The sequence below is a fragment of the Eulemur rufifrons genome, chromosome 13 (genome assembly GCF_041146395.1).
Source record: "Eulemur rufifrons isolate Redbay chromosome 13, OSU_ERuf_1, whole genome shotgun sequence".
NCBI lineage: Eukaryota > Metazoa > Chordata > Mammalia > Primates > Lemuridae > Eulemur > Eulemur rufifrons.
In genome coordinates, this window is record NC_090995.1 from 11,771,966 (window position 1) to 11,786,385 (window position 14,420).

The window sequence follows — 14,420 nt, forward strand, 5'->3', positions numbered from 1 at the left end:
TCAGATAAGTTTTCACAAAAGCCTCATATCTGTGTAGAAATATATTAAAAATGTAAATAAGTAATATACCAAGACCTGAGAGTCTCAATTTTGTTGAAAATTCCTGTTTTTTTCTTATTTGCACACGATTATTCCTTTGTTTTATAGGATAATTCAGATTAAAGCAAAAGCAAAAATAAAAAAAAATTCCTACCTATATACGGATATATATGAATACATTATTGATGTAAAGACAGTGCATTATAGGTAAGCTGTATATTTATACACATACACACAAATGTGAACGTATACATACAGTGCTAGAATATATGACAATGAGCTTTTGGAAGCTTCGGTCCGTTTTGTTGGAAATCATTATGGGCAGATGAGATAAAAGGATTTAATGCTCTCCTATTCATCGATACATCTTGGGTAGTTAGGGTTGAGGTATTTGCTCATAAAGACAGAGATATGTTCGTTCTGTAAGCATCATTTTTACGGCAGGTTTTCAGAAGTGGCAATTAAGAGAATTCTACAGAGAAAGTCAATATAGAATACATGTGTGTTATGAGGATGTGCCACCAGGTAGGCCTGCAGAGTTCTGTACAAAGCACCAACCGCATTTCTGCCCGCCTTCCTGCCTCCTATGAGTTCTGACAAATAAAAAGAAGCTGTAGTAACTTCCCAGATTCCCATGTAAAAACTATTGCACAATTGGAACAACTGTGGAAAACACTGTCGTATCATTCCCATTTGCAAAGATAAACCAAGTGTCATGCTATCCCTAAACAATTCTGATTTTGAAAATAAATGGATGAAAATCATGTTATACAGATTCCCACATAAGCATCCGCCAGGAAATGCAATGCTGATGTCAGGGCACACCAAGGGAGCCCCAACGACCAAGATTGCAGACACAAATGCTGGATTCTCAATCTAGTCATGTGTATTGCCAGCTGTCTCTTCAAAGAAGCATTTAGCCTAATTCTCTTCACACTTCATAAGCAGACTGAGAATTCTAAAACCTAATTTAGAAGTTACAACATATTGTAGAAATAATTCAGGAAGAATTTTTCAAATAAACATAATCCGTTTACCTCCAAAATTACAGAAGCAGGTTTGAATTTCCTTCAAAAAATTTTTTTTGAAAGGACAACTTTCAAATTCCGTCTTACACAGTGTTAAACTTCTTGAGCTTTACTCATCAAGCACCGTTATATCGTATGCACTACACATGAAACATATGCCCAAGACAGCAACATTGGAGAAGAGGTTTTATCCATGACTTCCTAGTCTTGAAGATACAGCTCTCTCTAAGACAGCATTGAGATTATCCATCTATATTACATCAGAACTTCTTCACTAAAAGATGAAATCTCTTTGCAGCTAGCAGACTGAATGGAACAGTAGACCTCCAGTGGTACTGGAGATAAAAAGTTATACTCATCAGTTTAATATCATGCTGATTTAAAATCCAACATGCACTGATGTCTGAGAATAAATAGGAAAAGAAATTTCCTCTACTGATAGTTCAAAGACTTTGCAACATCTGGAATCTGGCTCTATACAGGCTATTCCACTAAGAAGTAAGAATAAAAGGACTTTAATAGAGCAAGCAGAATTCAGGTTTCTCTCAATATGTTCTCCCTGGGGGGAAACAAGTAACACAATGCATCTGACTAACCTTTCCGCACTTCGGCTGCATTAATTAACATTTAGTCATGGATTCCACCGTGAGCCAGATGAACTCAGCGCACCAGCTGTTTTCATCGAAGGGGACAAAAAAATACGAGTTCACATTTTAGATTCCCAGCATTTATAAATCTGGGAAAAATATTTGATTCCCTGCCTTGGTGCCAGCATTATGAATAACAATTACATATAACTCACTCACTCACCCAAATAAATTCACACCCACCCTAGACGGTGATTAAATCACTATCAATATGACATAAACTGGGTCAGCTAGAGCCAATTCTATAAAAATGACATTCTTACCTTCCTTTTTCTTACATTGAGGGATAAGGGAAGGATGAAGAATTGATCAAAGAAGTAGATCACTGCCTTGAAGAATCTGTTGCTGGGTTAGTCAACAATTTAAGTGGAGATCAGGTACATTAAGAAGAATGGGTGCAGATGATGAGGAAAATGAACAGATGTTCATAAGCTCAACCGCAGGCTCTGATGACACGGCAGAGCAATGCTCAACTTTACAAGCCAAACACGTGGGAGTGATTGTTTGGGAGTAAAGTTGACCTACAAAACTGTAATACTTGGTAAGTCATTGCAAGAGGGTTTTTGTTTTGTTTTGTTTTTATAACAAGGGCTCCTTTAAGGTGCAGTCTCATGAGAAAATACGTCAGCGAATTAGCTGGGCAAAGCATTCTACCTAAAACACCTTGTCAAATTTTATGTAACAGGGGCACTGTAAAAGTAACTTTGTCTCCAACAGTCTCTTACAAATGCTGTGTCATGACTTCTGGTCAACTCTGGAGTCTCGTGGACAAACGGAAGTCCAATAGTCGTGTCACCAGGAGTGTGTCAGTGGGCATGCATTCGTTTACACCTGTGTACAAACCTGGGCTCGTCATCTGTGTAAACACTAACCAGATTTGATACTTGCCTTCTCAAATGAACGTTCTCAGCCACGACTCAAGAAGAGTAAAATATGTCTAACCTGTTTTCACCTTTATCAACATAGAATGATAATAATTTAATAAAAACCAGAAAAAAGTATCTTACCTGGAACTACTTCAAAAAGGAATTTCCCTGGGTTTTCTTCGTTGCAGGGATGTTCAAGGACTTTATTTCCAGGCAGAAAAATAGTGCCCTGTGAACACAAATGGCCAAAATGTCAACATTATCAGATAGCAAACAGCATGTATCATCATGATCATTATCATCATCGTGAATACCCAAGGTGTATGGTGTATGCATCAGACTCCTTTATATTCCCAATAATCAAAAATCATGTACCGGAATCATATTTATTCAACATTTAACAAATATTTATTGAGCACCTCACATCTATAAGACACTATATTAGCTGCTAGATACATCTGAAGCACCAATTTTTAAAACACATTCTGTGTGCCAGAAATGTTACTGAAGATTCTGACAACATCGTATTATTTCGTTATCAGAGTAACCTTATGAGGGTAGATACTGTTTTCCCCATTTTATAGCTGTGAAAATAAAGCAGACACATTAAATAACTGAGCCAAAGTTGTGATAAGACTTCTCTTGGTTATCCCTTCTCTTTTCTACCTGTTAGATTTCTCTCTTTTTAGTGAACCATTTCCATTAGTACTAAGACATATTTAAAAGTCTAACCCATTTAAAAAATTACTTCGACTCCACCTCCCACTCCAGCTATAATCCTGTCTTTTTCCTTGCCCAGCAAAGAGTTGTCTACACTGAATCTATTTCCTCACAGGTATCCGCTGCAGCCTGGTTTATGCATCTACAATTCCACTTTCATGACTCTCACAAAGCTGCGTGCTTAAAGTGCTCAACCCTCAATGAACTTGATTTTCCAGAAGGATTCATCACTACTGACCACTATTTCTTGAAGCATTTCTTTCCTTGATTTCTTGTTTTTTTCCAGATTTCCCCCCTCACTTCTCTGATGGCTGAGTCTCTTTTGCTAACTCTAACTGACCTTTAAATATTTGAGTTTTCCCAAGATGTATCCAATGATTCCTTCTCTTCTGACTCTAGTGCTGTCCAGGCTATATCATCTATGCCTGTGACTTCAATACTCAACTATAAGACAATGAATATCAAATTAATGTTCCTAACCCAGAGCTCTCTGAGCTTCAGACCTTTACATCCAAGAGCTTATCTGACATTTCTACTTGGATATCTCAAAGACATCTTAAACTCAACATAGTCAAATTAAAAAGCGGGTACATCTGGCCCTCATTATGCATTTTCTAGCTCAGGGATTGGCACCCTCTTCCACGCAGTTGCAAAAGTCAGAAATGTAGGAATCATCCTCTCGACCATATATCTCTACTACCACTACTCTCTAGTTTCAAGCAACTATTATCTCTTGTCCAGAATGTTTCAAATGCCCTTTCACTGAATTCTTTAGAAAACTAACATATTTCAATCCATTTTTTTTTCCTTATAGCAGCCAGTGATCTTCAGAAACAGAAATTTGATCTTACAACTTTCCTGTTTAAAAACCTTCCATGGTTTTTATTTGTTCTAGGATAAAGGTCTGGGTGGTCTGGTGGCCACTCACATCTCTCAGCTATTTTTTCTGCTCTTACACTTTTGCTGTTTTCTACAGTTTTCTATCATCCAGCTAATTGCCCTTCTATAAACGGCATCTTGCTCCCATCTACCTCAGGACAACATTTTTTCCCCTGATTATTTTATACCATTCTTAGGACTGACGACATCTACGATATCCTTGAAATAAATTCCTGAATTCTTCCTGGACTGTTTTACCACAGTATATAATTACGTTCTTTGTAAGATTATTTGATTAATGTCTATCCCCCTCATCAATCTGTAAGGAAGCAAAGATAATACACGTTTTGATGCCTTATTTACCACCAACGCCTAGCATTTTGCCTGGCATATAATTAATGCTAAAAAGTATATTGTTGAGTGAATGAGTACTATTAGTGCAAGAAAGCCAGGATTCAAAGTCAAGCATGCTGGACTACAAAGCCCATGCTCTTGTCCACTATATTACATTGCCCATTTTTCACAGCTTGAAGCAATATTCAGCTCACGCAGTATTTTCTTCAACTATCATCCGACCTGGTTTGGCACAGGAAATTATAGTCATCAACTATTTCCCTCCTTCTGGGGCTTAGAGAGCTAAAACATAGCACTCCCTAACTAAACCTAAGGGACTGTAGGTTAGAAGTTCCCCTCTCCCTCCACGTCCTACCAAGTCAGGTGATGGAGGTTCTGCCTTGGTTTTCCTCCTCCAAGAAGTACATTGTTCTGCTTTGCATAATCTCTAGATTCCTCTGGCCCGTGGATCCCATTTTGTTTACTGATATCTTATTAATAGTTTTAAAAAATTACTACTTTAAAGATATTTATTATAATTAAGACCTTTTATTACACAGATTTAATCCATATGGTTTCTATATAAGGCATAATCAATTGTTTCAATTAAGAGTTTATTGTATCTACTGAAAGGATTTTGTGAAATAATTCAGTTTGTGGTTTATCTTAGTTTTACAACATAGCATCTAACCTTCCAGATATACACAGTATTCATTTTATGCATATAGTATATTTGTGTGTGTATGTATAACTCCTGTTTAGCCCTATGCCTTCAGGCTCTATTTAAGACCTTACATTGTACATGTGCCACATAAGTTGAATTCAAACCACTCTCCTGCATAAGCACAACCTCCATGAAATCCCAAACTACCTCACTTGGTAATTAAAAGACTCCGAGTAATGCTATCCTTTGTTGTCTTTTCATATATATGAAATAGTTACTTCTGGCTGAAGTTTTTATTTTCATTTTCAAATTTGACATCATACAAGTTTTCTATTTTGACAGCTTTCCAAACAAACTGCGATATAAAAATAATAAGTTTAAACATCAGTAGACAGTGCTTAAGGCAGGATATACTATAACTGACAAACATTTACTGTGGTCAATTCACTAAATCATTCCATAAGCAAAGTAAAGTGATTTAATTGAAACAACTAACCTGATCACCTTGCATAGAAATCACGTAAAGTCCACAACTAAGGGAAATGTCTTAATTGTGATAGTTATTTTCAACGTATTTAGCAATGTATACATTATCAGAAAATGCAGATAAACAAGCCAAAGTCTCTAATTTGCCCACCACAGTTAACCAATATCAACACTATATACATTTTCTCCTATTTTTATGTATTTTTGTATATGTGTGTATAAACACATAAAGTAATTTTTACGAAAACAGTAATCAAAATAAAAAGGTATTATCTGCCTCAAAACTTAAAAACCATATATTTTTATTATGCCAATGTCATAATCTGTATCATCTTTAAGAGTTGAATTGTATAATACTTGCTTAAATATACATACTTTCACATTCTATTGCTTCTATTGCTGTAAAGTATTTATGGTTTTTTATAACTGTTACTATAAAGAGTGTTTTAATGAGCATTCGTGAAGCTAAGTCTTTGAGCTCCTTCTTAACTTATTCCTTTAGGGTAAATACCTAAGAAAGGAATCAGTCCTCAAAAGTTATGCACTGTTTGTGCGGATTTGGTTAATTCTTCCAGAGTTGCTCTAAATTAGCTAACCAAACAAGCCACTGACTAATAAGCAAGTATAATTCGAGTGCCCAATCTAACTCAAAAGCAATTTATTGACAGACCACCATATGTCAGATATAATTTCTATAATTATCTCAAGTGATGTGAGGTACGTGAAAGAAATAAACTCTTACTCTCCACACAAGAATAACACAGTCCACGACTATAAAACAAATGCGTGCCAAAGTATGTCGAAAAACAAGCAAATATAATAAAAGTTTCAGGAGCGAGTATCGTGAGGGCAGGCTGATTAGTTCGGAAAGATAATATAAAGGAAATGGCTTTTAGAGGAGGATAGTGTTTTAAGATTTAGTGGGCTAGGGGAAAGCTTTCAAAGTGCAGGAAATAACATCAACAAAAGCAGAAATTGGAGCCATATGTGCCGAGCACATTAGAATAAGCAAAAGATCCACGTGGAGGAATAATGAGGAAGTAACAATCGCTGGTTACATATGTTGAGGACGTGCTGTAGGAAATCTCAGCCCAGGCAGGAGCGGTTGCATTTGATATCCAGAACGACCGAGAGCCAGCGCAAGATCCTGAGCAAAGCAGATGGAGATCTGAGAACTCCAGACTCTTCCCAGTTTGTTACCATAAAGCAACGGATCTGACATAAAATGTTACAAGACTTGCACAAAGGTGTCGGCAGTAGAAATGGCACACATTTGCATCAGAGAGGGATTAGTGGAGACATATATTTTTAAGAAATACGTAACGAAATTGGTCATGGCTTCAACAGCCAATAAAGAAGGAAGGAAGGGTGAAAAATGACTTGAATTTCTGCCTTTATCGCTAGAAGAAAGGTGATGCCTCTTGTTAGATATGGAGATCAGGAAGATTCAAGTTCCATAAGTCCCATGCACCTAAACCAAAAGTAGATGATACTCTTTCATTTTCTGCTAGGGGCTATGCTCGATGTTCTCCATTTGTCCCCACAGATCTTTCCACTCTTCACTCTCTTTTCTACCCTGAGAGATTCATCTCTAGGAATTGCACAAACCAGGCTCTCTTGGTCTCTGGGTTCAGGTTGGGTTTGAGAGGCTGCATTAAGAAGTGAGAAGACCACAAGAGAGACAGGTCAAGATCTTTATTTACCTGTCTCCCTCTGTGCCGGGGCAGCCACTTGGCCCTATTGCTCTGGGCCTCATCTCGGCCCACGTCTCCTCACAGGCCTCCCCAGGTTCTAGTACAGCTAAGAGCAGCAGTGGGTTCCTCTCTGTTTCCCAACCCAGAGTGTTTTCCTTCTCCACTGGTTTTCATTAACCCCTCCAAAACTTGGTAAATGGTTTTTTAAACCACACACTCTACACAGCTGCATCTCTTGGGGTGCAGCTATCAATTTCTTGCTAGAATACTGAGTGACCAAAGAGCCAGGGTGCAAATGCCCTGAGTTTTCTAAGTACGGGCATAAATTACCCCATGATGTTCGGTATCCTTCACTGCAAATTACAGAAGGTGAGAGAGAAGGAAGTCTAATCTTTCTGATAGGCGTTCAGCACGTGTGGCAATAATTACATAACAATAATTAATCGGCACACTTAGAATAAAATTATACTTATTTTTATTCCTGATAGGGAATATTCCTTTTAGAAAGAGTCTTTAAAACTTCAACATAGGATAATTGGATAAACAAAATCCTTTATAGTTTGACACCTAAGAGTCAGCAAAAGCAATATAATTCAGAACCATACTAGTAGTTTTGTTTTTTTCCGCTAAAATGGCTATTAAAAAGAAAGCTCACCTCTAGTTAATATCAGATCACTAAGACAAAACCACAAGAGATTGAGGTAAGGGCTAGAGGCTGTTGAAAAGAGGGATGGGGATCATCTTCTCTGGAATTTTGATTTTAAAAAAGGCACTTTTATGCAGTAGCTTTGTTAGTTTCCTAAACACAGCAATAAGATTTTTTTTCCAGCATGAACACTGATCATGAGTATCACGAGGAACTAGGGAAATTTTCAGCTTGACAATATATGTATCTTTTTGTGAGACTGCACAGAGGTTTGAAAACGAGATCAAGGTGAAATGAATATTGTTCAACAGTTTTTATTACAGTAACATATGTTTGTTCAATTTTGTTTCTTTGTAGCAAGTAATTTCACCAATTCATTCAACAAGTATTTATTAAACAACACCTAGCGTGTGTCAGGCCCTTTTCTAGGTACAGAGAATACAATGATGAGAAAGACCAACAGAGTCTTTGTACTCCTGTATCTCAGAGCTACTCAGGGAAGGCAGAAAGTTGAAAAAAGGGTTACATATAAGGCCGTGTTATGAAAAGGGAATAGGATACTGTACATTTATGAAAGATATTAAATTGTATCCACAAGTGCTCTGGCTACATAACAATCTCCTGATAACAATGAAGTCTGTGGTTAAGAAAATACATTCTGGAGTCAAACTCCCTAGTGCCAGGTTCCTATTCTAACACCGTTAGTTACGTGACTTCAGGCAAGATGCTTCTCCGCCCTGTTTCTCAGGTTTGTCATCCTTAAAATGGAATGAAAACAGAAGCTGCTTCATAACGTTATTGTGAACTAATACATCAGAAGTTTGTAGAAAAACGCCCGGCACACAGTATTTATTATTTTACTATTTTAATATTTAAAAATCTTTCTAGTATCCCAGAAGCCTCAAAGATATTTTGGACCCATATTTTGCTAATCCCCAAATAATGAAAGGATTACAGTGAAAGCTCAATATATATTTGATATTAATATCATGTAAATGAGTAACAGAGAGATAAACTAACTAGAAAGTTTAAAGTCATTTTTACTATCATGTTTGCAAGGCTAGACTAACCAAAACAAGCAAATCCCTAATTAACAATCATTAATAAATAGCATAGCATTTGATGCTAATAATGATGATTGCTAACATCTCTTGACTATTATTTTGCTAAACGCTTTGCATGCTACTTTTGTCATTAGTTTGCCCAATGACTCTGTGACATAGGTACTTCTCGTTTTATAAATGAGACAAAGCTGTGGGAACACAGGCAGAGACTCCGGCACAGTAGATCCCTAATACATATTTTTTGAACAAAAACAAATGAAGGAATGCACGCAAGTTGCTTTAAGGATTTTACCTTTAGGTACTAACTCAATTTATGTTCCTATTTCTAATCAATGGCTGCTATTAAATAAGTCTGAAGAAGTTCTATAAATAGTTACCAAGTTTCTTCTTATCCTTTGAAATTAGTTACACAGATTCCTGGGGTGCAGCCAGGAAGAAAAAAAGAAGGGGAGACTTGCAAATTGGTACCACTTTGGAGTCTACCTAAGTAATTCTGATATGTGATCTCTTTGGGGAACACTGATCTAAGCATTGTTATAAATTGCCTTATTAAAAACCCACAATATTAATAAAGCTGTACACATTGTAGAATTTACTACTTTTACTTTTTTTCCTCAGCTAATAAAACACACAAAAGCGAGCAACACACATTATATCTTCAAACCATTATTTAAATTAAAGACACATCATGAAATATTTTATAATTAGCAAATAAATAAAAACAAATTATTCATACAGATGTCTCCTCTTGCCATTTTATATCATAAACTGCAGATCTAGCACTTCAGAAGCATCATCATTGTGGGTTCGTTTTAATTTTAAAACACCATTTGCATAATATTATTGCCCGTATTCAGATCCTAGGAGGCGAATAGAGCAGCATTAATTGTGATAGAGATAAAATATGTGTCGTGTTTTGGTATCATTCATTAAAGGCTTTTAACCGTTTCTTTTCAGACCCAAGGATCTTTTACCCCGCATGAAATCCTCCTTTGGACACAACAGAAGAATGTGAATTTCCTCCCTGGTGGAGTCCTTCTGGGAGCACGGCCAACGCCATTCTAGCTATATCGGGGTCACTTCTTTTTGTCAGTATGTTTTGATTCATTGAGGAATGGAGAAATTCCTTGATTGTGGTGGTAAAAATGGGAGCAAATTTGGAAATGAGATAAAGGAAGACACATTATGATTCTAAAACCAAAGTTCTATAATCACACTCTCAAAATTGGTAGAGACCTAGAAGCTATCTTTCCCAACACTTATCTAATATATGAATTCCCCTGCAATACCATGGGCATTCAGCATATACCTTTCTTAAGGTATCCCTGGTCATTTTTGAAAGATTGTAATTGGGAGGAAAAATAATCTAAATACCGACACAAAACCCCATCCCCCAACAATTTCCACTCTGAGTTCTTCCGTTTGGAGTGAAATCCCTTTCCCACCCTGGATTGCGACGGCCAACACCAATGAGGCTGCTATGTGCCAGCCCTGTCCGTTTACAGAAAGAATGCTGGAGAGGACGTAAGGTGGGCAGCATGCAGCGGGTGAGGTGCAGAGAGGCCATTTGACTCTGGGAAGTCCCAGCACCACTTCCTTAACCAGATAATAGAAAGCCACTGTGTAATTTATTGGCTCACTCATTTATTCACCAAACATAGATTTAGTATGCATTATATGTTGAGGATGCCAAGAGGCTTGGACAAAAAAAATGCAAATGTTAATATAGGTTATCCTTGGGTAGTCAGGGTATAGATAATTTTTATTTTGCAAAATTTTTCCATTGAAAAAATTTTTTAAAAATAATAAGCACATATTACTTGTGTACCAAAAAACACATAAATATATTTTTGAAGGAAAGAAAAATGACAGGAGAAAGCAGGGTCGGATGAGAGCATTTTGGAACCTTAAACTTAGGTTTCTGTCTTGCAGTAAGGAGTGTGGAAGGCAGTCCTAGAAAATGTCTAAATATAGGAGAATTTACTGAATAATGGCCACCCAAAATTATCAGGTCCTAATCCTTGGGACCTGTACATGTTACTTTACCCGGAAAAAGGGACTGTGCAGATACGATTAAGGAGTGTGACAGATTATCCTGGATTATCTGTTTGAGGCTTAAATCTAATCACAGATGTTTTTATAGGAGACGGAGACGCAGCAACATACATAGAGGCAGAGATTGGTGTGACGTTGCCACAAACCACGAACTGCTGACAATCACCAGAAGCTGGCAGAGGAAAGGGAAAGACCCCCAACACCCCCCACACCCCCCACCCCCTGCCCAGAGCCTTTGAAGAGAGTCTGGCCCTGCTGCACCTTGATTTTGGACTTCTTGACTCTTGAACCATGAGAGAATCATTTGTTTTGAGCCACCAAGTTCATGGTAATTTGTTGCAGCAGCCAAGGGAAAGTAAAACATACAAAGCCTTGGCAACAAATCTTCCAGTGACCCCCTGGAGGGGAGGCTGTAAACAGCTGAGGTTTTAAAATGAGTCTACCTTAAATTCTCAAATACTGGTAAATGGTGCCTAATTTTTTAATCAGCCAATCACTTTGGAGAAGAATGCAGAGTGTGCAAGAAATCCAGAGAGGTGGCAGCCAAAGAAAGTCGCTTCTAACCCAGCGCTCTCCTCCCAAGGAGGACACTGTTAAACCATTCTCACATTCATGTCCTTGAATCCCAGGGCAGACGACCTGTGGCAAGGTCAAACATCGTTATTCGGAGGGAACTGAGTTCCATTGTTAACCCTTCTCTACTAGTTACCAGAACCTTGTGTTCGGTGTCCAACAATACACGTCATTTTACAACTTTTATTATTTCTCAACTAGGAAAAGAAAATTTCAGCAGCTCAGGGGGTGGCAAATGCCAAAGGTTTGAAATAAAGTCTGTGGCAGCCGGAGAAAAAGAAAGGAAAAAGGGGAAGTTGGGAGCATTGTCGTTTTGGGTTCATTTTAATTTTACCTTTAAAGTGAACATTATGAAACAGATGTGAAGAACAAAAACAGGTATTGCTGTATAATATTTATCATGGGAAAGTGTAGGAACCTAAAGAGAAGAGTCCAATAAGCCATTATCAAAGGACCAGAAAATTGATGATAAAATAGTCTCCTTTAAGCTCTTATTTTAATTAACTAAAAAACCCTCTGTGTGTTTAAAAAATTAGAAGGAAAGGACCTAGAATTAACCTCGGAAGGAACAATCTAACAGCTAAGTCTAGAGTACCAAAATAACCTGTTGTGCTGAATATAATGATCTTGCTAATTTTTTTAGCAACTAAGTAACATTATTTTATAGTTAAATAACTTTACATACATTTGAATTTTGAAATGGGAAAGTTTAACAGATTGTAAAAACATCTTCAGCATGAAGAAAGCAACTTAGGACTTAATCACAACAGATGCTTTTGACACTCTGCATGTGATTTTTTAAAAAATCAATTCAATGTAAACTATTAATACGGTTTTCATGTTCAGACTATTTTATCTATTCAACAGATTAAAATTAAACACAAAAATAATAGGCTGAGAAAAAAACCAAATTTTACAAAAATGTTAATACTTTTTGCCATACAGTTGATTTTTTAAATATTATGGGTTTTCTCCACAATTCCTACATGGCAAGAATATTACTTTTTAAACATAAAAAGTAACCCTTTTGTGCATAAAGCTGTTTTGAGTTAATTCACTCACAGTGTTAAAGATACAGCTGGTGGGCTCTGTATTATCCTAGAAGTATGGAGGCGCAAGCTTGGGAAGTGAACCCCCGCAGGGTGTAAGAGCCTAAGCATGATTTTAAGAAAATCGTTTCATATTCAGGTTTCTTTGAGAAAGGAAATTGTATGTGTGTGTGTATGTGCACACACGTGAGAATATTTTTTTTTTAATTTTTAATTTTATTTTGGCCTTGCTTGGTCAACAACTACTCTTCTTGCTTAGCAAAATAATGCCAGAAGAAAATAATCAGTAACGAAAGTTTTGGATTCAATAGCCTAATATTTTTAATCTCAGAAGTTCCAGTGATTTTTATACCTGCTCTCACACAATAGGTCTTTTCTTGGCTCCTGGCTCCTGCCACGAGCTACTCCAATGCCATCGATTTCTTTCTCTATCTTAAAAATATTGTGCCGGCTTCTGCGATTAAGAAGTAAAGCACCCCAATTCCAAATACTCAGCGGGGCCCCCTGGTCAGATCAGCCAGATACAATGTGGCGACTTAATTAGAATCTGGTTTAATATAGAATAGTTAAAATTAACATTATCATCTTCCCACTCTTCAAATACACGGAATAGAAATTCTTTCTTGCCCGTGTTTTGATAGTTATTTTTACACGCACAGATTTCCAACGTTAACGTTACAATCAGGACGCAGCGTGAATTTTTATGAATTCCTTCTCCAGGTCAGCCAATGTTTGAAGGACTGAAGACGCAGCAGCACAGAAAGCAGATGAGGCCCCTGTTCTCACGGAGTTTACAGTTTCATGAAGGAAAAAATGCATAGATCCATCCGTACATAAACAAATTTACAAATGAGGTCATTATTAGATAATGTAAAGTGCTGTGCTGTTAATAACAATGGGGTAGTATGTTTGAAAGTGCCCGGGGTCACTGGTCACGGAAGTCCTCCATAAGCAGGTGACATTTTAGCTGAGATCGAAATGTTGAGACAAGTCCAACCACGTGGAGATGAAGAGCATGGTGATGTTTGAGAGGAAGGCTGGGGTGATCAGGTTCAGCTCTGCACGCTAAGGTTAACTGTTCGGATTTTACTCTAAGTGCAGTGAGAAGCCATTGAAGTCTTTTCAGAATGGTATCATATAATTTGTATTTTTAAAAGAATACTTGGGCAATTGAACAGAAAATGGACGTCATCTAGAAGAGGGGTGAAGAGTGGAAGCCGGAGCCCAGACCAGTTCAGTATAGAGAAGAGTGGTAGCCATTAAGATGAAAAAAAGTATAATTATTTGGAACACGTTTTAGAGGTAAACAGGAGTTACAATCCTGGTAGAAAGGCAAGTTCAATTCCAGTGGGTGGCAGAAAGAATCATCTGAGATGCGAAAGTGGAGACATTAATTATCAATAATTCTAAAAATAAAAGTTTTGAAGGGAAAGGGATCAGATAAATGGGTTACTAGCTAAAGAAGGATGCAGGGGCTATAGTGCTTGTGTTTTGTTTTGTTTTGTTTTGTTTTGTTTTGTTTTAGGAGAAGATATAATGGATTATAGTTATTTGCTGCTGAGAGTGGTTCAGTAGAAAGGGGAACAATAATGCCAGAATCATTTATTGAGAATTCTATTCTTTTTCAACGGAACCGTCTATGCCAGCTGTTATTAAATTACTTTTTATACATGTGAG

The 14,420-nt window shown here is 37.1% G+C and overlaps 1 protein-coding gene across 1 annotated transcript in view; it reads right to left on the bottom strand.

Moving 5' to 3' along the window:
- ARHGAP24 (Rho GTPase activating protein 24) overlaps positions 1-14,420 on the bottom strand; it is a 330,318-nt gene that overhangs the window by 191,248 nt on the left and 124,650 nt on the right. Inside the window, exon 3 of the mRNA XM_069485543.1 lies at positions 2,722-2,809. Coding sequence (XP_069341644.1) covers positions 2,722-2,809 — 88 coding nt within the window. The remainder of the gene's footprint in view (positions 1-2,721; positions 2,810-14,420) is intronic.